The sequence below is a fragment of the Bos grunniens genome, chromosome 14, assembly GCF_055505025.1.
Source record: "Bos grunniens cultivar Pamir isolate PY7600 chromosome 14, Bosgru_T2T1.0, whole genome shotgun sequence".
In the NCBI taxonomy this organism is placed as follows: Eukaryota; Metazoa; Chordata; class Mammalia; order Artiodactyla; family Bovidae; genus Bos; species Bos grunniens.
Window position 1 is genome coordinate 21,649,909 of NC_141178.1, and position 23,958 is coordinate 21,673,866.

The following is a 23,958-nucleotide window of genomic DNA, read 5'->3' on the forward strand; positions in this document are numbered from 1 at the left end:
CATTATGTGCCTTTTCTCTGTTGTGTTTCCAGCAACCAGCATCATAACTGGCCCATAGTCAGCACTAAATAAATATTTATTGAGTGATTGAACAAATAATGGAGATATAAAAGTATGTTAAAATTTAAGGTTTAGTGGATAGTACTTAAAATTAGGTAATTTAAAGTAGAATGAGTAGTATGCTGGGGAAATATGATCAGTACTGAATGCTAATTAAGTAATTATGAATGGAATGAGTAGTATTTTGTGCGGGGGAAACATAAATTTCTATTCAATACACACTTAATTGTAATAAAATTAAAACTTAGTTAAGCACTCTTTAAATGAAACTTTAAAAATTCTTTCTTATTTTTAGAGACAGATATATTTATTAACTTAGGTTGGAACAATTTGTTATTTAAACACTGAAATGTATTTGAATTCCATAAAGTCTGCATTTAATGGAGGTCAGATGGTCAGTTTGAGAAAGAGCTTATTTAATTGCTTATTCTTTAGAGTTCCCTAGAGAAATTTTCATTTATCTCAGTATATATATTTGTAGTGTAGTAAGTAGATAAGTAGCTAGATAATGAGATGTGAATATTTTAAAAATTGGCACTAGTAAGTTAATTACATCTTGATAAGACTATCATTATTTTTTGCAATGCTTTAAACTTTCATTTAGGCATATTAACTTGATGAAGTTGTGGTACTGATATAAGATCATAATCTTAAGAAATGGAAGAGGATTTTAGAATCACTCAGCTTCTTGTAACAAAGGGTCATCTAATCTTTTCTGTATTCCTAATTTATATTATACTACATGGCATTAAGTTTTTATCTAATACATACTTGTTAAAATAATATTTGAGTTAATGTGTATAATCTGTATCTCTCACTTTAAAGTACATGCTCAAAGATTAAATGTCTGTAAAGGTTCGAGTAACTGGTTAATAGTAAAAATAGGACTAAGAAACCCAGATCCCTTAACTCCAGTATTCTTTTCATGATACATTGCTCCCATTCTAGAATATTTTTTCTTTATTCATATGTATAAAAATAATGACAAAAAGAAAATGAATTATGCAGAATAGACACATAAATAGGATATTACGTAAGTTAATGCTGTATAATTTGAGTGCTCTGTTTTGATTGTATATTTTAAACTATTGGAGTCTGGTGTTATGTAAATCACAAACCTAAAAGATTTGTGATTAAGTCCTAAATGTTTTATATGTAAATATGTAAGCGAATGTCCTTTTTTTTTTTTTTTTTAAGTACATACACTTGCTTAACCATAAAACATTTAAGGCAACAGGCCAGCTCCTTCATTTACTATAGTACTTTTCCCTTTATGGTTCTAGGTTAGAGTCAACCCTAGCAATGCACATGTATGAGGTTTGAAAGGTAGAAGAGATGATAGAAACCATTATTGTCAAGCAGAGTTGCTGGCAGGCAGATGGCCAGATGTGAAAGTTTTAGTGGCTCCTGGATTAAGCTTCTGTTAGTTGACTACCCTAATGTGGTAATCAGCTGAGATAATTGGTGGCAAATTCCCGAAGACTTTTGGAATTCACTGAAGTTTCCTAAGAGCCGTTTCCTGTCCTTGGTTCTCCAGGCTGAGAACAACATTAACGTCTCTGACCTTCATTAGTTAGCAGGATCAGCAATTGTGTAGTTTTGATTTCTATATTGAAACCCTGACTCTCTGGAAAGCCTAGAGTGACTTTTGTTTTTATTAACAGACTCTAACTGATACTTTGACGGATTGCATTCCTGATATGGGGGGTTGGTGATAGAAAAGAGATTTTTAGACGAGAATGATAATTTTGTTACGTTGAGTCATTCCACATGTATCCTTTCTCTGCTCTTTCTTTTGGATCAAAAAATATTATCTAAGAAATTCTCAACTGAGCTCTCTAATCTTTGTCGTCTTTAACTGCAACTGACCCCACCCTTTCATGCGTCCTGGCAAAATCTCTATATAACAGTTATTCTAAACCTTTCCTGACATCTTCACGATTCCAGTTCCGTTGCTTCTCATGTCTAGTGATTGCTGTTATTTGAGTTTGTGCCAGAGAAGAGGACAGTATGAACATTTTGTTGACAAAGAGTTATTTGTGTGATTGCAAGGTCTACCAGCTTGAATGGCGTTAGAGGGGCAGGTTGAAAACTGAATGAACAACTGTTTCTCTGAGGCTCTAAGGACATATAGATACAGAAGACAGAAGTGTCATGGAGCCAGCCTTAATTTAATGAAGATGGAATGAACGTAGCAAATCTTTCTGATTTCTTTTTGAAATGAATAAATTATCATAGTTGGTATTTATTTACACTGCTTATCTCAAGTTAAGGCAGTAAAGGGTTGGAAATATAATGATAAGATGAAGATTTAGATGAACCAGTAGTAGCATGATCTAGGCAGATAATGAGTGAAAAATGACTTTTAAGAGTCAACTTTTTAGTAAAAAAATGTTGACTAGACTATTGACCAAACAACTAAAGATCAATCAGTTTAGCTTCATCATGTTTCCAAGTAACTATGAAATCAAAGTATCAGGAATAGAGAGAAAAGAAGATGAAATTTTTCTAAGCTTCTGAATAACAATTGGGAGATAGCATAAGGGTATTGAGCCAAGCAAAAAAGTTAGAATAAAGGCTATTTTGTAGCAGCAAAATGAAATGTTGATTATTTGATTTGTGGGCATATATATATTCCATACAGGGTATGCCATTGAAGAAGCATATTAAAAGTACCTTTTAAATTTCCTATTTGAACTGAATAAAATGAGTATCAGTAAAACTTTTGTTATGGCATGACTTCAAAATTAAAAAAAAAAAAAGAAGCAAAAGAACTATTTGAATTTATCCATCCAACCTTCCAGTGAATCAGTAAAATGTGAAATTGCTTAAATTCTGCTCTTCTTATCATTCTTTTTCTTTGGTTATTTAGGAAAAGAAGTCCATCAGTGTCCAGAGATCAGAACAGAAGATACGACCAAAGGGAAGAAAGAGAAGAATATTCACAGTATGCTACTTCGGACAGCGCAATGCCTAGATCTCCATCAGATTATGCTGATAGGAGGTCTCAACCTGAACCTCAGTTTTATGAAGAGTCTGATCATATAAATTATAGGGACTCCAACAGGAGAAGTCATAGACATTCCAAAGAATATATTGTAGATGACGAGGATGTGGAGAGTAGAGATGAATATGAAAGACAGAGGAGAGAGGAGGAATACCAGGCGCGCTATCGAAGTGATCCGAATTTGGCCCGTTATCCAGTCAAGCCACAGCCCTATGAAGAACAAATGCGTATCCATGCTGAAGTGTCACGAGCCAGGCATGAGAGAAGGCACAGTGATGTTTCTTTGGCAAATGCTGAATTGGAAGACTCCAGGATTTCTATGCTAAGGATGGAACGACCATCAAGGCAAAGGTCTATATCTGAACGTAGAGCTGCCATGGAAAATCAGCGATCTTATTCAATGGAAAGAACTCGAGAGGCTCAGGGACCAAGTTCTTATCCACAAAGGACCACAAACCATAGTCCTCCTACCCCCCGGAGGAGTCCAATACCCATTGATAGACCAGACGTGAGACGTACTGACTCACTAAGGAAACAACACCACCTAGATCCTAGTTCTGCTGTAAGGAAAACGAAACGGGAAAAAATGGAAACAATGTTAAGGAATGATTCTCTCAGTTCTGACCAGTCAGAGTCAGTGAGACCTCCACCACCAAAGCCTCATAAATCAAAGAAAGGAGGTAAAATGCGCCAGGTTTCATTGAGCAGTTCAGAGGAGGAATTAGCTTCTACACCTGAATATACCAGTTGCGATGATGTTGAGATTGAAAGTGAGAGTGTGAGTGAAAAAGGTAAGCACTATATTCTAATCATACATTTGCCTGTAATTAATAAGAGTTTTTCTTTTAGGCTGTATTTCTGAGTAGTCCCTTAATAGGTATTACAACCTTTGTTTTTAAGTTCTTTAATGGTGCTAATTATGTGAATAAAATTTGAAGTTATAAAAAGTGAATTTCTTTGGTAATTAATTTTCATAGAAGAAAAGTCTACTGATTTTTTGAAATTAGTTTTTGTTTCTGAAAATGTCCTTGCATCACTTGATGGCAAATTTTAAAATGCCTGTTAGCTATAGTTGTAAAAATAACATCTTTTGTGTTTCCTTTTAAAAGGAACAGTATGTTTATTACAGAACATCTGAAAAATTGCTCAGTATAAAGAATTAAATACAAGCTATCCTTAGTCCTTTCTGCCAGATATAGCTGTTGCTAACATTTTGTTGTATTCCCTCTTCCAGTTCATATATATTTTGCATATTTACAAAATTGGTATCATACTATATAATTTTCTATTCTGATTTTTTTCAGTTGATCGTGTATCATTAGCTTTTCTCTAAGCCTTCAGATGTTCTTCAGAAATGCTTTAAATGACTGCATTAGTGTTCTATCATAAGGAAGAACCACAAACTAACTATTCATCTACTTGATGTCATTGCAGCTGCTTCCAATTGCTAGTGTAAATGATATTATAATGGCTACCTTTGTACATAATTTTTTGCCTGTTTTCTGAGTATTTCACGGATACCTATTTGTGCTTTGAATCTTTTAAGCTTTTAATTCAGATTAGCAGCCTGCTCTGCAGAAAGATTATAACACTCTGTTCCGTCAGATGTGCTTGAGTTTTCAGTCTTAATGCTCCAAATTTTTGCCATTTGAATAGACCTCAAAAAATACTATCTTTTTGTCATTTTATTTTGATTGTGAAGATGAATGTTTTGCTATATTGTTCTATGAATTGTCTGTTCTTTCCTTTTATTGCTTCTGCCCGAGATCCTATTGCATGTTAATTGGTTTTGCTCTTGTTGATTGATGAGATATTTTTAAATGGTTAGAATTTTACTCATTTAGCTGTCATATATTCCAAATATATTTCCCATTTTGATGTTGAGCTAGTAATTTTCTTTGGTCATTTGGAAATACTGAATTTAGTATAGCTAACTGCATATTTCATGATTTTTTTCCATCCTTTTATCCCTAGAAACTCTTTATTTATCACCAAATCAGTTAAATATTTAACTGTATACTCCTCATATTTTTATTATTTCATTTTTTAAAAAATTTTGACTTTTCAATCTTTCTGAAATTTGTTTTAAAGAAAGTGAAAGAAAGTGTTAGTTACTCAGTCGGGTCCGACTCTTTGTGATTCCATGGACTGCAGCCCACCAGGCTGCTCTGTCCATGCAAATTTCCAGGCAAGAATACTGGAGTGGGTTGCCATGCCCTTCTGTAGGTGATCTTCCCGACCCAGGAATCGAACCCAGGTCTCCTGCTTTGCAGGCAGATTCTTTACCATCTGAGCCACTTAGATGGTAAAATAATTGCTTAAATTGCTTAACATAATTACTTATAATTACTTAAAATAGTTACTTAGAAATAGAAATGAAAGGTGGTTTCCAATCTGATCTGAAAACAGAAAATGTGATTTTAAAATAACTAATAAGAAATATGAGAGGCCTACATGAAGGAAGCTATTCAACTTCACTGAGCACCATAAAAGAAGATGTGAGTAGAGATTCATTTTATGTTCCTTATTGGGAAGTCTAAATACTATAAAGATGCATGTTCTTTCCAAACAATTGTTGGGGGTAGTAACATTCTAGTCATAACCCAATTGGTTGCCTGGAGCATCCTATTTCTAAAGTCAATCTGAAAGTTGTAGAGGAGAAAAAAAACAGCGCATTTTGTTTCCGTCTGTGTGTTTTAGTTTCTTGTGTGAATTAGGCTGATAAAAGATTAATAAGAGAAAAACAAGTTTATTAATCATCATGTGCATTTTGCATACATATGCTCACTCAGCTATAAGAAACTCAAAGAAGTGTTTAGAATTTAGGTTCATATAGCATCTTAACAAAGAACAATACAGTTTTTAAAGAGATGACAGAAGAAAGGCAAGAGACTTCTTGAGTTTCTAGAGCTGCCAATTGTGGGAAGGTAAATTTGGAGGGGGAATCTAGTGGAAGATAAGGGCTAGCTAGTAAACTTTATTACGCATATTCTTCTGGAGCCATCTCTGGGCTGATACAGAGTAATGAAATAATGTCCTTTCTGGTATAGAGGGCAGAGGGGAACAGCTTTACGAATTTATGTCCTGCTTTTAGGCCTATGTGGGGAGGACAGGGAACTTTCCTTATATCTGCTTCTTCTCAATTATCTTCAGCTCAAAATAATCCTTATGCCAGGGTTGGCATGTGAATGTATGGCAAAAACCACCACAATATTGTAAAGTAATTAGCCTCCAATTAAAAAAAAAAAGAAACAAACAAAATAAAAAAACAAATGAGAGATGCAGAATGCATTACAAACTGAAGGTGAAGATACGTTATCTCTTGGGGAAAATGAATATACAGTGAAAGAAATCAAGTTAAAGCCTTATTTCATAGAAGTTGCATTTAAGTGATAAATGATAGGAAAATTGTGTTTATGAAAATATGAAAGTCTATATAGAGAAGTTGTAGATCTTAATTTTATCATAGATCATATAGAAAATTTATTTCCCAGAAAATATATTACTTCCTAAGGTATATCTAATTATCATTATTTTGGTCACATTCCGTATTTGCCTGAATGTATCACAATACCTAAGAAAAATAAGTTTTGTTATCTATAGTAGTTTGGTTTAGATTTTGTTATTTATTTATATTATTTTTTGCTAACTCAGTGCCTTTACTTTTACCACATAGATGGAAAAAGCAAAACAAATGCACCGGTCCAATTCTTGAAAGCTTTTTATATGTAATATTCTTCTAAGGGCTTATGCTTTGTTTCAGGATTTTGAAGTATACACTTATAAATATCTCACATAAATATAAAGCTATGTATGAGTTAAACTAAAATCCTATGTAATACTGCTTAAGCATGAGAAGAAACTATACTCATTCACATCACTTTTTTCTCCTAACTTGAAGTAGTAGACCACTTTTAGATAGTCTTTCTCATCTTAATAATTTGTTTCAGAGTATGATTTCTGCCAACATGTTCTTCCAGTGGGCAATCATAATTTAATTCAGCTTTGGAGGAGGAAATTAAATAAAATAACCTTTTCCCGTTTGACATTATCTCCAATATGAGGAGAAATTGTAGCTGTTGAGAAACTAGAATAATATGGGAAAGACTGAATTGTGTTGTATCTTGACTTTTCATCATTAGCCTTTTTTTATTATTTTTGGAAAAAGTGTCAATGAGGCTAGTAGCATTCCCATACCCAAATGTGACAACCCAAAGTATCTCCAGACATTGCTAGTTATTCCTTGTGGGATATTTGTGGGATATCCTCCATCCCTAGGCCTTCCTGTTATTCTCCTTCCCTTCTTCCTTTCAGAATCCATTGAGAGAGTCATGACTGGTATTAAAAAAAAAGGGGGAAACCAGAATAGGACAGAGTAGAAAATATCAAAGTGAATTGCACATCTGTAAAGTATTATTTTAGTGTTGCATGTGTTCTTTAGGCTCACAGTGTAAAATATATATTTTTACTGTGGATCATGGCCAAGAATGTTTTAAAGCTACTTTTTTATTAGGATTTTGTGACTTACTTATCATAGTATTTCCTGCCTCTCCCATCTCTTCTACCAGACTTACCTGGAAAAAGGTCTAAGAATAGTGTTCAGTGGCTAATTGATGTATTGTGGACATAATACATTTTCTTATTTGATATATTTTAATCTTAATGTTATAATATAATATTAAAATGTTTAATAATAAAGGATGTTTATCAGTTTTCATAATCAGTAACAAGACAAAAATGTAATTACAATTGCAAGCCATAATGGAAACATGATTAACCTAACAAAACAAACAAAATAATTACATACAATTTGAGGGGTCAAGCAGAGTGCTGTGATAAGTGGAAGTGCATAGATGCACACTTGTTTATTTCCTCAGCCAGTCTATGTCTTTTGATTGGTGCATCGAACCTATTTGCCTTTAAGGTAATTATCAATATATGTGATCCTATTACTGTTTTCTTAATTGTTTTGGGTTTATTTTCTGTAGGTAGAGCTTTTCCTTCTCTTCTTTTCTGCCTAGAGAAGTTCCTTTAGCATTTATTGTAAAGCTGGTTTGGTGATGCTGATTTCCTTTAGCTTTTGCTTGTCTGGAAAGCTTTTGATTTCACCATCAGATCTGAAAGAGAGTCTTACTGGGTAGAATATTCTTGGTTATAGGTTTTTCTCTTTCATCACTTTACATATGTCATGCCATTCCCTTCTGGCTTATAGAGTTTCTGTTGAGAAATCAGCTGATAGCCTGATGGGAGTTCCCTTGTATGTTATTTGTCATTTTTCCCTTGTTGCTTTTAATATTTTATCTCTGTCTTTAATTTTTATCAGTTTGATTACTGTGTGTCTTGGTAGATTCTTCCTTGGGTTTATCCTACCTGGGAATCTGTGCTTCCTGGACTTGGTTGATTATTTCCTTTCCTATTTTACTAAAGTTTTCAGCTAACTCTTCAAATGTTTTCTCAGGTCCTTTCTCTCTCTCTTCTCCTTCTAGGACTCCTATAATTCAAATATTCATGCATTTAATGCTGTTCCAGAGGTCTCTCAGGCTGTCTCCATGTCTTTTCATTCTTTTTTCTATATTCTGTTCTGAGGCAGTGATTTCTACCATTCTGTCTCCCAGGTCATTTATCTGTGCTTCTCCCTTGGTTATTCTGCTGTGGATTCCTTCTAGTGTAGTATTCATCACTGTTTCTTCTTTAGTTCTTGTAGATCTTTGGTAAACATTTCTTGTATCTTCTCAATCTTTGCCTCCATTCTTTTTCCAAGATCCTGAACCATGTTCACTATCATTATTCTGAATTCTTTTTCTGGAAGGTTGACTCAATTCAGTTTAGTCACTCAGTTGTGTCTGACTCTTTGCGATTCCATGGACTGTAGCACGCCAAGCTTTCCTGTCCATCACGAACTCCTGGAGCTTGCTTAAATTCATGTCCATTGAGTTGGTCATGCCATCCAACTATCTCTGTCACCTTCTCCTACTGTTTTCAGTCTTTCCCAGCATCAGGATTTTTTACTAATGAGTCAGTTCTTCGCATCAGGTGGCCAAAGTATTGGAGTTTCAGCTTCAGCATCAGTCCTTCCAATGAACACCCAGGACTGATCTCCTTTAGGATGGACTGGTTGGATCTTCTTGCAGTCCAAGGGACTCTCCAGAGTCTTCTCCAGTACCACAGCTCAAAAGTATCACTTCTTTGTGCTCAGCTTTCTTTATGGTCCAACTCTAACATCCATACATGACTACTGGAAAAACCATAGCTTTGACTATATAGACCTTTGTCGCTAAAGTAATGTCTTGGAAGGTTGCCTGTCTCCACTTCATTTAGTTGTTTTTCTAGGGTTTTATCTTGTCCCTTCATTTGGGTCATAACTTTCTGCTTTCATCCCAATTAACTTTCTGTAATGTGGTTTCATTTTATTCACTGTGGGATTGTGGTTCTTTTTGCTTCTTCTGTCTGCCCTCTGATGAAGGAGTCTAAGAGGCTTGTGTAAGCTTCCTGATGGGAGGGACTGGTGGTGGGGAAAACTGGGTTCTACTCTGGTGGGCAGGGCCTTGCTCAGTAAAGCTTTAATCTAATTACCTGCTGATGGGTGGAGTTGTGCTCCCTCCTTGGTAGTTTTATGTCCTGAGGCAAGCCAGCCCTGGGCTCTATGGTCAGGTTAATGGCAATCTCCAAGGGTGTTTACACCAAAAGGGACCTTTCTAGACAGTTGCTGGCAGTCCTCTCATCCCTGCAGCAAGCCCCTGCTGGCCCACGCCACCACAGGCGACCCTCCCACACTAGCAGGTAGTTTTGGCGCAGTTTCCTGTGGAGTCACTGCTCCTTTTCTCTAAGACTTGGTGTGCACAAGGTTTTGTTTGTGCCCTCCACGACTGGAGTCCCTGTTTCCCCCAGTCCTGTGGAAGTGTTGTAATCAAATCCCGCTGGGCTTCAAGGTCAGATTCCCTGAAGATTCCCAGTCCCTTTGTCAGGTCCCCAGGTGGGAAGCCTGAAGTGGTTTTCCAAACCTTCACAACAGTAGGAGAACTTCTTTGGTATTATTGTTCTCCAGTTTATGGGTCAGCCACTCGGTGGGTATGGGATTTGCTTTTTTTAAAATTACATGTTGTCAACCATTTGTCCAGTTGCAGAGAAGACGTGCAGTTTGATCTTTTATCTAAGATCAATTGTGGAGAGTTTTAGTTTCCTCTGTCTTCCAGGTCCTGATCTGACTGATTTTGTTTGACTGTTGTAGGTCTCTTGCTTCTGTGTAAATTCTTGAGAGACTGGGGTAGTAAATGCAAGAAAAATGCGTATGGCAGTTTCCTGAGCAATAAATTGTGAAATATTTGATGTCGTTAGAATCTTTAAGGTGACACAACGGCTTCCTTTTATTTATTTTTGGGAGAGAGTGTATGTAGATATGAAGGTGGGGTAATTTACAGACCAGACCAGAATAGGAGGAAGGGAAGACAGACTGCAAACCTCCAGATAGAAATAGGTGTTTTAAAATAGTAAAGGCAAACCCCCAAAGATACCAACTTTATGTATTTATATCTGAGTTTAGATGTCAGTATCCATTGTGAAATTTATCCCCCTATATCATCTCAAGTTTCTTACAATTTTTAAGTAATTAATTTACTGTATGTCTTTATAAAGAAAAGAGACTATTGAAATGATAGGCAATATACATTAGAAACTTGAGGAAAATCTTGACTTATGGTATTTGAGACTAATTAAACATGAAGGGAATTGTTAACTATGTGAACTAAATTTTTCTTTTTAATAAGGTCTAGTAATGGGGAGATTTAAAAATCTTCAGTTAGGTGTTTATTACTAACACTTTCACAAGTAAAATTTTTTAGATTTATTACTTTGTTTTATATTCACTCAATCTACTGGTAAAATAATTTTATGCTAAGTAATTATTCCAATTGTAACATGAGTCTTAGAACTTCACTGCAGAATTTTAAAAAATCAATCACATCAAAGATATAGGTATATAATTATTCTGTTATATTGTGCAGCATTGCACAATTGTTTCATTGTCTTTTCTAAAAGTATACTTTTTATGAGCTGATAAATCAAGTTGCAAATACATATTATGAAGGTGATTTCTGACTTGAAATTATGTAACATAAATATAAGCTGTTTAAGAGGCTAAACTGACTCAAAGTTAATTTGTGAAGTGACTAGACAGAAGGTAGATTTACAACTAGGATAAAGGAGAGTTTTTTGTTTCTTGATAAATTGCAACATGTAAAATGTTTAAGATAGTAATTCCTTCTAGTTGTAAAAATATTTTCTTATTAATTATGGATAAAACAGTGTATTAGACATTTGCCTAAAAAAAAGGATTATGTTTAATGGAAAACTTAGTATCCAAGAAATATGTCAGGTATATATATTAAGGGAAAATTTTCTTCAAATTTCAGTTTGTGGGATATTTGAGAGGGTGTTTAGCTAATTGAATGAAAAATTAACAGCAAATTAAATTATTGACTAGTTGTTGAAATTAGTTTGGTTAATAGTAAAGGGTAACATTTAATTTATAATGAAGTCTCTGTTAAATTGAACTAGAATATAGTAGATAGTGCCTAGATATTTCTATTTAGTATGGCTTTAAAATTTTAATAATGAAATTCATTCAATGGATAGAAAAATACACAATTTTGGAAAAGACATTGCTCTTAACTGGTAAGAAGATATCAGAGCAAATACCCTAATCGTGTTACAAATGCTGTACAAACCAATTTTGCTTGACTTACAAAGGGTTGAAATAGCAGAAAAGTTGCATCTATTTCAGTATTTTAAGAAGTATACAGTAGATTCATTCATTCATTCTTTATATCATTAAACCAAAATATATTAAATAGCAATGATTTAGAGTATTAGAGTATGAAACATGAACTATGAAAGCGTTGTTTTATCACCCTAGAATTGCAGCTTTGTGGAACAGGAGTAAGAACTTGTGATCCAAATGACTGCATTTATGCTAACTGACTCATCTAAGAAAATTGTACATTGGATTGGCTTCTGTTTTTGTTAGTGTGTGCTTGAAGCTGTCTGTTTTCCTTTGGAGGATTTATCTATAAGAAGGGCTTCTTGAGAAATTATTTGGGATATGGGTAGCTGTGTTTCAGAGCAAAATGACAACTCAAATTATTGCCATTCTTAACCCCATTCTTCCTTGTACTGATTCTCTGTCTCTTTTTGTAAAGCTTAGTGTGATTAAGATCTCTTTCAGGAGCAAATAAAGTGAGCCTGACACAATCAGCATGGAATCCTAGAGTACAAGACTGTTGTTTTTTTCAGCAGAGGATCTAATGAAATATAAGGAAAAGTTTCATTACATAGGAATCTAAGATGCTCCTGATACTTATCTTTTGTTCAAATCTTGAAATATATATTTATCTTAATTAATTCATGGAATAGATTGTTGAATTAAATAGTAAGATGTATGAAAATTGTGAACGTTAATGAATGAGCAAAATGATAAGAACAAGTTGTGATATATACGGTGATATGTATGTTATGATATGTAAGATGAAAAGCATCAAAAAAAGAAAACAGAGAATACAAGCCTGCTAAAACTCTAAGTTTAGAATAAATGAATATGAATGGAATATATTTCAGTCTCTTCAAACCAAATGCATTTTAGATATGATTATATTTTACAAAATAAACATATTCAGAAATATGTGTGTGCATGTGTGAATGTGCACACAGTGTCAAAAGAGTCAGCAGTTCAGTCGAGTTTCTTACAGATGATTGTAAAAGCCACTTTATTTCAGCATATCCTATTCTATATATGTTGAGAGTTTTTTAAAGAAAAAAGTAATTTCCCGTGGGACCATTTTGCTTTGCTTTTTTATTAAGGATATCTAGGTTTTGACCTGAAATTTGTGCCTTGTATCTTATTCTTTGAGATAATGAAAGGGGCCTGAGTCTCTAAATTTTACTGAGGAAACAGGAAATAAGTGTTTCTAATTGTAAACTTTATGTATTTTCTCAAAGGAGTAATGTTATTCAGTTCAGTTCAGTTCAGTTCAGTCACTCAGTCATGTCCAACTCTTAGCGACCCTGTGAACCGCAGCACGCCAGGCCTCCCTGTACATCACCAACTCCTGGAGTTTACTCAAACTCATGTCCATTGAGTTGGTGATGCCATCCAATTATCTCATCCTCTGTCATCTCCTTCTCCTCCTGCCCTCAATCTTTCCCAGCATCAGGGTCTTTTCCAATGAGTCAGTTCTTCACATCAGGTGACCAAAGTATTGGAGTTTCAGCTTCAGCATCAGTCCTTCCAATGAACACCCAGGACTGATCTCCTTTAGGATGGACTGGTTGGATCTTCTTGCAGTCCAAGGGACTCTCCAGAGTCTTCTCCAGTACCACAGTTCAAAAGCATAAGTTCTTTGGCACTCAGCTTTCTTTATAGTCCAGCTCTAACATCCACACATGACTACTGGAAAAACCATAGCCTTGACTGGATGGATCTTTATTGACAAAGTAATGTCTCTGCTTCTTAATATGCTGTCTAGGTTGGTCACAACTTTCCTTCCAAGGAGTAAGCATCTTTTAATTTCATGGCTGCAATCACCATCTGCAGTGATTTTGGAGCCCCCCAAAATAAAACCATCCACTGTTTCCACTGTTTCCCCATCTATTTGCCATGAAGTGATGGGACCAGATGCCATGACCTTAGTTTTCTGAATGTTGAGCTTTAAGCCAACTTTTTCACTCTCCACTTTCATTTTTATCAAGAGGCTCTTTAGTTCCTCTTCATTTTCTGCCAAAAGGGTGGTGTTATTTGCATATCTGAGGTTTTTGATATTTCTCCTGGCAATCTTGATTCCAGCTTGTGCTTCTTCTAGCCCAGGGTTTCTCATGATGTACTCTGCATATAAGTTAAATAAGCAGGGTGACAGTATACAGCCTTGACATACTCCTTTTCCTATTTGGAACCAGTCTGTTGTTCCATGTCCATTCTAACTTTTACTTCCTGACCTGCATACAGATTTCTCAAGAGGCAGGTCAGGTGGTCTGGTATTCCCATCTCTTTCAGAATTTTCCACAGTTTATTGTGATCCACACAGTCAAAGGCTTTGGCATAGTCAATAAAGCAGAAATAGATGTTTTCCTGGAACTCTCTTGCTTTTTCCATGATCCAGTAGATGTTGCCAATTTGATCTCTGGTTCCTCTGCCTTTTCAAAAACCAGCTTGAACATCTGGAAGTTCACAGTTCACGTATTGCTGAAGCCTGGCTTGGAGAATTTTGAGCATTATTTTATTCGCGTGTGGAATGAGTGCAATTGTGCAGTAGTTTGAGCATTCTTTGGCATTGCCTTTCTTTGGGATTGGAATGAAAACTGACCTTTGCCAGTCCTGTGGCCACTGCTGAGTTTTCCAAATTTGCTGACATATTGAGTGCAGCACTTTCACAGCATCATCTTTTAGGATTTGAAATAGCTCTGCTGGAATTCCATCACTTCCATTAGCTTTGTTCATAAAGATGCTTCCTAAGGCACACTTGACTTCACATTCCTGGATGTCTGGCTCTAGGTAAGTGATCACACTATCGTGATTATCTGGGTTGTGAAGATCTTTTTTTTTTTAATTTTAATTTTATTTTATTTTTAAACTTTACATAATTGTATTAGTTTTGCCAAATATCAAAATGAATCCACCACAGGTATACCTGTGTTCCCCATCCTGAACCCTCCTCCCTCCTCCCTCCCCATACCCTCCCTCTGGGTCGTCCCAGTGCACTAGCCCCAAGCATCCAGTATCGTGCATCGAACCTGGACTGGCATCTCATTTCATACATGATATTTTACATGTTTCAATGCCATTCTCCCAAATCTTCCCACCCTCTCCCTCTCCCACAGTCCATAAGACTGTTCTATACATCAGTGTCTCTTTTGCTGTCTCGTACACAGGGTTATTGTTACCCTCTTTCTAAATTCCATAAATTATCTTTTTATTTGCTTGATTCAGCAAATTTAAGGAACCACTTCCAGCCACTAAGCTAGGTACTTGGATCCTGTGGCATAAAAGGCATATGACTATTTTGCTTTTGTTTTAATCTGGGAAATTTTTAAAATTTCACCTTTATTTTTGCAGAATAATTTCTTTGGATATAGAATTCCTGGTTGACAAAATCTCTCCCCCTCTTTGAGTGCTTTGTATGTCATTGAATTTTTTTCTGGTGATAATAGTTTTACCTTCTTTTTGGTCACTCCTGTGTCTGCATAGTCTAATTTTCAGCTAGAGATTTGAACAGAAATTTTGCTCAATATAGTCAGCTTTTAAGGCTTTCACTCTCTGCTAATCAATCTGTGTGTGTGTGTATGGGGACATATTCAGAGTTCAGCCAGTTTTCAAGTCACTTGCTTGAATTTTGCTTTCTACTAGAATCTCTCCAGATCTACCCAGAACATGGTATAATTTCCTTATCAGTGTGATATGTGTGAATTTTATCAAGCTTTTTTCTGTGATTGTCTTATTTCCAGGGTCTCCCTATCTGCCATTCACCTTATACACGACTGCAGTCTTAACCTAATAAAGCTGCTGGTTCTCTTGTTGTTTCCTATTGGGTTTACTTCTTTTAGCAGACAGAGCCACGACTTTTTATCCCATCCCAAATCAAGGTGCAAAGCTGCTGGTAACAAAGCTGCTGACTTTCCCAGCCAGCCTTACACTGCTAAAGCTACTGATCCTTTGTGTGTATGCGTGCTCATTTGGGTTTGACTCTGAGACTCCATGGACTGTAGCCTTCCAGACTCCTCTGTCCATGGGATTCTCTAGGCACAAATACTGAAGTGGGTTGCCAGTGGATCTTCCTGACCCAGAGGTCGTAACACTGTCTCTTGCGTCTCCTGCATTGACCTGCGGATTCTTTACGACTGGACCACCTGGGCAAATATACTATACTGGAAGGGGGTTGTGGGGGCAGCCCTAGGCGAGAAGGCTTCTGTTATTATCTGGAACTGTAGCATTTTTTTCAATTTTTTAATGAGCCTTTGATTTCCACAGCCATGCGTTTGTTGTTTTTGACAATTTCATCCTGGCTTCTACTTGAATTTTTGTGAGGGAACTAGCTGACACTTCAAGCCACTAAGCCAGAAGTTCCTCCCTGCCTGTTTTCATGATTTTGTGAATCTGGAATTCAGGCAGGGTTCAACTACATAATTTTCTTCTTCATAGAGTGCTGTGTGGAATAAAGTAAAAAAAGCTGTAATAATTTTTTGTATGGCAACAGATGGTAACTAGACTTACTGTGTTGATCATTTTGTAATGTATAAAAATATTGAATCCGTAAGTTGGACACCTAAAATTCATACAGTATTGCAAGTCAATTATACTTTAATAAAATACAAAATGAAATAAAATTGGAACTTAATGTGTTAAAAAATAAGGGTGAATCATCTTACACCCTTATTTTTTATTTAATCTTTACCAGTTAGGGAGGGTGTTTTCAGAGACTTCCAGTAGGCTTATAATGACAGTTCTTAATCCCACAGGCCAAGGAATCTTAGTTCTTCCAGAGGCCAGATCTGTCCACTGGGGACTGCTATAGTGACCACTGTCGTTGTTGTTTGGTTGCTAAGTCGTGTCCGACTCATTGTGATCCCATGGGCTGTAGCCCACCAGGTTCCTCTGTCCGTGGGATTTCCCAGGCAAGAATACTACACCATTTCCTGCTTCAAGGAATCTTCCCAACACACAGATTGAACCCATGTCTCCTGCACTGGCAGTCGGTACCACTGTTAGAACTTGATAAATTAGTAACAATACCTGTGAGGATATAAGGGCAGGAAGATAATGGAAGAGAAATTAAACTCTGAGCAGGTAAACCTTCTCCAAACCCACTGGAGTTTGAAGCGGGTGTAGATCTGTAAGGATGACCTAGTTGAGGCAGGAGCCAGGAGGGCTCCACATAGCTGCCCCCTGGGGAGGGACCATAACTTCTTACATAAAGGACTCTGCCATGAGCACTGAATATGCAACACTTGGGGCAGTTTGAGGAGTGAGTGCAGTTCTGAGGGGTTCATATGGATGATATTCAAAAACATCCAATAAGATTTTGTTCTGAGTATTGTCCCCTTGTTTTTATGAGAGGGGTATAACAATTTTAAGCATCCTGTACTCAAATAACCTTTGGAAACTGAGGGAAATTTTTCTAGAAGCCTTCTCTGTATACTTCATATGTTTTGGGGCCATAATTGTTACTCACGCAGTTCCCAGTTAATCATTGACAGTAGTGCTGAAATTATCAAGATTGGCTTAAGTTCCCAGTTCTAAGGGGACAGAAAGTGATTGTTGGATAGAGAGCCAATTATGCCTGCCAAAAGTATTTATTGTAAGGGTTATAATAGTGCAAAACTGGGAAAAAAAAAAAAAAGCCACCTGTCCAGAAATAAAGTGCTGGAGTTGTTTGGTACCAACTTGTGAAAGCCAATTGTTTGCATCTCTTCCCACATTCAATGACTTAGTATTGGTAGGTCAAAATTGGCTTAAGTGAAAGTATTTGGTTTATGGAAATAGACAGACGTTACAAAACAAGTCTTGTTTTCACCCTGGGAAGCAGGTTGTTAAATTTAAGTACCATATCACGGAAATCTATTTGAAATTTGGATAATTATGGAGACTGTGGTAACAAAGAATACTATCCAGGCAATAATGTAAACTTCTGTAAACAGAAGCTGAATTGAAAGTTATGTCTGCTATGTTAAAATGACATATGCATGTAGAACTAGAAAGAAAAAAGGGTAAATTAAAAGTTTGGGGGAATAGTTTGTAAAAAAAAATTAATGTAGAATTTTAATAATAATAATGGATTAAAATCTGATTCAAATATTTATAAATATATAAAATAATAATGCTTTTTAGGTATGCTTAGTAAATTGTTTTTGTTGTTGTTCATTCGCTGAGGTCATGTCCGACTCTTTGTGACCCCATGATCTCCTTGCTGTCCAAGGGACTCTTCATATGAAATACGCTTCAATATGAAAAAAATGTATTTCATGCCTGTTGTGTGCCTGTTGCTGTGCTAAGTGCTATGTATAAGATAATACAGTAGGACTCTGCTCAAGAGATAAGCATGTAAGCAAATGAGGAATATTGTATGATATATATGAAATAATTAAATATGAGATATTGATATAATTTGGAGAAGGAAGAGATATTTCTAACTTGACTTATTAGGAAGGGCTTTACAAAGGAGTTGCTATGTGCATTGAGTTTTGAAAGTTGAATAGAATTTTCCCACAGAACAAAGAAGGTATTGGATGGGGACAGGTGGTCATTCTACACATTCGACTTCACCCATTATGTCAGTAAAAACAGTTTTTATGGAGCACTTACTATTTGCTAGACATTACTTACGGAGAAGGCAATGGCACCCCACTCCAGTACTTTTGCCTAGAAACTCCCATGGATGGAGGAGCCTGGTGGGCTGCAGTCCATGGGGTCGCTAGAGTCGGACACAACTGAGTGACTTCACTTTCACTTTTCACTTTCATGCATTGGAGAAGGAAATGGCAACCCACTCCAGTGTTCTTGCCTGGAGAATCCCAGGGACGGGGGAGCCTGGTGGGCTGCCGTCTGTGGGGTCGCACAGAGTCGGACACGACTGAAGCGACTTAGCAGCAGCAGCAGCAGACATTACTTGACACTGGAGGGGGGCAAAGATGAAAAAAGCCATTTCCTTCCCTTAAGAAATTCATAAGACTTTCAAGAGCTAGTGTGGTTGATGGATTTATTAATTATCCTTTTTTTTTTTTTTTAAATAGAGAAGCAATGTAGTATAGTGGAACAGTGAGTTGAAAATACACACACCCATTTCTTTTCCTGGCTTTTCCAGTGATCCCATTGTAATCATAGAAAGGTTATTTGATTTTCTGGTCTTTTATTTCCTCTTAAAAATAAAGAAAATAGACTCAGTGTTTTAAAAACTATGCCAAATAGAGCACCAGATTTGTGTGGTAGTGTTTCTGGAACTGCTAAAGAGGATCAGAGGGCACTTGCACATGGGTGAGCATCTGGGATCTCTGAGTTTGTTTCCACCAGATTATGCTCTTAGTCACTTTTGTATTTGGCAGTTCTGTTAGAAAGAGACTCTACTGCATAAAGAAGTGTGAAAATGATGACCTGATATTTCAGTTCATCAACTAATTTATTCAACTAATTTTTATGCTCCAGGCACTTCTACATATGCCAGAGGCTACAACAGTTAAACAAAAAAATAGGCAGATTACCTGAGGTTGAAAATAGTAAGAGGCCAGATCATGTAGGGCTTTGTATATCATTTCAAGAACCTTGGCTTTCATTCTAACTGAGCTGAGAAGCCAGATGACTTGATCTGATTTACCTTTTGAGGATTACTCTTGATGCTGTATTGGAAACAGAGTTGAGAAGAGCAAAGATGAATTTAAGGAGACCAGTTAGGTGGTTACGGAGAAGGCAATGGCACCCCACTCCAGTACTCTTGCCTGGAAAATCCCATGGACGGAGGAGCCTGGTAGGCCGTAGTCCATGGGGTTGCTAAGAGTCGGATACGACTGAGTGACTTCGCTTTCACTTTTCACTTTCATGCATTGGAGAAGGAAGTGCAACCCACTCCAGTGTTCTTGCCTGGGGAATCCCAGGGACCGGTGAGCCTGGTGGGCTGCCATCTGTGGGGTCGCACAGAGTCAGACATGACTGAAGTGACTTAGCAGTAGCAGTAGGTGGTTAATCCAATTGCTCATGAGAGGTGATGACTGTTCATACCAATGTGGTAGTAGTGGAAGTGAAGAGAGGTAGTCAGATTTTGGATGTATTTTGGAAGTACAGCCACCAGAGTTTTCTGGTAGTTTACAGGTGGGTGTGACAGTAAGAAAGGAGTAAGTTACGATTACTTCAGAGATCTTTGCCTAAGTAAGTTGAAGGAAAGAGTTGCCATTAATTAACATAAGGAAATTACAGCAGGCAGTTTTGGGGGGATGGGCAGGGAGGATCAGCTGTCCAGTTTCATACATATTAAATTTGATTTTCCTATTATGTATCTAATGGAGATGGTGATAACCTAGTATATATTCTAATCTGGAGTTAGATTTGGGGTACATTGATTTGGAGATCATCAGTGTATGTATGATGGGCTTTCCTGGTGGCTCAGCTGGTAAAGAATCCACCTACAATGCAGACCAAACCGGGTTCAATCCCTGGGTCGGGTCATAATGCTTTCTTTTGGTAGCTATATTGCTCTCCTTTCCTTCTCATTTAACACATTAAATGAGATTTGCATTAATAAGATGCAAGTTAAAATTATTCTAATTTAAAATTTACTCTATCAGAAAATTAGTGGCTTTCAAGTTCATATTTACCACTTTACAATTTCTGTTGTTCAGGGGTCTCAGCATGGCTTCACTAAGTATTTTTCTTAGGGTCTCAAGCTCCAATCAGGTTGCTGGCTGAGCTGTGTTCCTAGAGGCTTGATGAGGGGAGAATCTAACTTCAGATTCAATGAGACTCATTGGCAAAATTCATTTCTTTGTGACTGGATGCCGCTTGAAGTTCCCAGATGGTGCCCGTGGTTACTAAAGGTTGCCTCCTATTCCTTGCCATGTGGGTTTTTCATCATGACTGCTTACTTCACTGAATAGGCAAGTCTTAGAGCAAGTTGACTCTTTAGGCAGATATTTTACTGATATCATAAGAGTGAAATACCACCACTTAGCCATTCCACCACCTTGATGAGGAGCAAGTCACAGATCCTGTACAAAGACATGAGGTGGGGATTATGGGCACCACCTTAGACTCAGTTCTCCACACTCACCCCATAGTTGTCTCTGAGGTAACTCCATGCAGCATGAAAACCATTGCCTTCAATAATATCCTCTATGTATAACCTTTTTTTTTTTTTTAACTTGGGCTATTGTTGTTCAGTCGCTCAGTCATTGTCTGACTCTTTGTGACCCCATGGACTGTGACACACCAGGATTCCCTGTGCTTCACCATCTCCCAGAGCTTGCTCAAACTCATGTCCATTGAGTCGGTGATGCCATCCAACCATTTCATCCTCTGTCGTCCCCTTCTCCTCCTGCCTTCAATCTTGCCCAGCATCAGGGTCTTTTCTAATGAGTTGGTTCTTCGCATCAGGAGGTCAAAATTTTCAAGCTTCAGCTTCAGCATCAGTCCTAATGAATGTTCAGGATTGATTTCCTTTAGGCTTGATCTTGCAGTCCAAGGGACTCTCGAGAGTCTTCTCCAACACCACAGTTCAAAAGCATCCGTTCTTCGACGTCAGCCTTTATGGTCCAACTCTCAAACCCATACATGACTACTGGAAAAACCATAGCTTTGACTGGATGGACCTTTGTTAGCAAAGTATGTCTCTTACTTTTAATACGCTGTCTAGGTTTGTCAAAGCTTTTCTTCCAAGGAGCAAGTGTCGTTTTAATTTCGTGGCTGCAGTCACCATCTTCAGTGATTTTGGAGCCCGAGAAAGTAAAGTCTTTCGTTGTTTCCATTGTTTCCCATCTATTTGCCATGAAGTGATGGGACCAGATGCCATTATCTTCGTTTTTTGAATGTTGAGTTTTAAGCCAGTTTTTTCACTCTCCCATTTCACCTTCTTCAAGAGGCTCTTTAGTTCCTCTTCACTTTCTGCCATAAGGGTGGTGTTATCTGCATATCTGAGGTTATTGATATTTCTCCTGGAAACCTTGATTCCAGCTTGTGCTTCATCCAGCCCAGCAAAATTTCATATGATATATTCTGCATATGAGTTAAATAAACAGGGTGAAAATATACGGCCTTGTAATATATATAACCTTGTAATAACTTGGGCTGTTAGTCTCCCTTAATAAGGACAATTTTGCTTGACTTGAAGAACTTCAGTCTTACCAATTTCAATGGCTATCTTGGGAAAAATGACCCTGCCGGATGGTTTCAGCATTATGGATCAAAATATAGTTCTTGTAACACTTGTCCTGTGAGAAAAGTTAGTGTTCCAATTAAGTCTGCAGAAGCTGTGTGTTAACATAATTCTTGTAAAGAAGTATATTGTCATTATTATAGGGAAAATTCTGCACTCAAAACATCTGTTTAATTACATTTGATCCAGAGTTTTCTAAGCTTATTTGACTAAAGGACCTGTATATCACTCAAGCCTATTAACATTTACAGAAGCAGTGTTTCTTGTTGGAAAATGCCAACACAGATAGCCTGACAAGCTGAGGAAGAAAGTAAAATAACAAGAAGAAAAATGAGAGGAAAAATAAAAGGGCCATAGATAAATTTCCCTTTCTATTTAGAATGAAAGTTATGGTTATTTTACTTTCATAATGATAAAGATGGTTATGATATCATCAACACTGGGATGACTCTATAATTTGCCAAGCATTTTCACAGTCATTATCTTACTTAAGCGTCTCAACAATCTGTAAGATGTCACAATTAATCTCTTTTTATACAAATGAGTAAATGAGGCCTAATGTATTGTGTGACTTGCCCAAGTCATAAAATTAATAAGGAGTGGAGCCAATAGTTTAATGTAGGTTTTGTGGCTCCAGCTATAAAACTCTTTATGTTACAACATGCTGTGATTTTATAAACATGATTAAGTTAAAATGAAGATGTTGAAGACTACCTTTGTATAGTATGTGATTTAATTGAAAACATTTATTAACTTAAGCAAATGAAAAACTGTGACATAAAACAGTTTATAAACTCTTGTATTCATTTAATGACTGTAGGAAAAATATTACAGATAGGATATCTGAACTGTTTTCCTCTGTGCATCAAACACACACAACACAAACATGTACTATTGGGTTAGTTTATGTTTTGCAGTAGAGATATTTGAAGGAGAAAATCTTACATGCAATGTGAATATTTTGATTAGTTTTCATCAGGTTTTATATTTAAATATATTTCGGTTCAGTTCAGTCGCTCAGTCGTGTCCGACTCTTTGCGACCCCATGAATTGCAGCACACCAGGCCTTCCTGTCCATCACCCGGAGTTCACCCAAACTCATGTCCATGGAGTTGGTGATGCCATCCAGCCATCTCATCCTCTGTCATCCCCTTCTCCTCCTGCCACCAATCCCTCCCAGCATCAGAGTCATTTGAGTCAATTCTTCGCATGAGGTGGCCAAAGTATTGGAATTTCAGCTTTTGCATCAATCCTTCCAAAGAACCCTCTTACACTGTTGGTGGGAATGCAAACTAGTACAGCCACTATGGAGAACAGTGTGAAGATTCTTTAAAAAAACTGGAAATAGAACTGCCTTATGACCCAGCAATCCCACTGCTGGGCATACACACCGAGGAAACCAGAATTGAAAGAGACACGTGTACCCCAATGCTCATCGCAGCACTGTTTATAATAGCCAGGACATGGAAGCAACCTAGATGTCCATCAGCAGATGAATGGATAAGAAAGCAGTGGTACATATACACAATGGAATATTACTCAGCCATTAAAAAGAATACATTTCAATCAGTTCTAATGAGGTGGATGAAACTGGAGCCGATTATACAGAGTGAAGTAAGCCAGAAAGAAAAACACCAATACAGTATACTAACACATATATATGGAATTTAGAAAGATGGTAATGATAACCCTGTATGCGAGACAGCAAAAGAGACACAAATGTATAGAACAGTCTTTTGGACTCTGTGGGAGGGGGGTGGGGGGATGATTTGGTTTCTCCCAGCAATCTTGATTCCAGCTTGTGCTTCTTCCAGCCCAGCGTTTCTTATGATATACTCTGAATCATTGAATATTAGAGTTCAGTAAGACTTAGTTCTCTTTTTAAATTTTTATTTATTTTTTTATTGCACTGAGTCCTTGTTGCTACCCGTGTTCTTTCTCTAGTTAAGGCCGCTGGGGGGTGCTGTAGTTGTTGTGTGCGGGCCGCTCATCGTG

The 23,958-nt window shown here is 36.9% G+C and overlaps 1 protein-coding gene across 13 annotated transcripts in view; it reads left to right on the forward strand.

Annotated features, from left to right (window-relative positions):
* RIMS2 (regulating synaptic membrane exocytosis 2) overlaps positions 1 to 23,958 on the forward strand; it is a 605,965-nt gene that overhangs the window by 281,516 nt on the left and 300,491 nt on the right. For all 13 annotated transcript variants that reach the window (XM_086336253.1, XM_086336255.1, XM_086336266.1 and 10 more), the window contains one exon: positions 2,933 to 3,858. In XM_086336253.1, the coding sequence (XP_086192379.1) occupies positions 2,933 to 3,858 (926 nt within the window). The remainder of the gene's footprint in view (positions 1 to 2,932; positions 3,859 to 23,958) is intronic.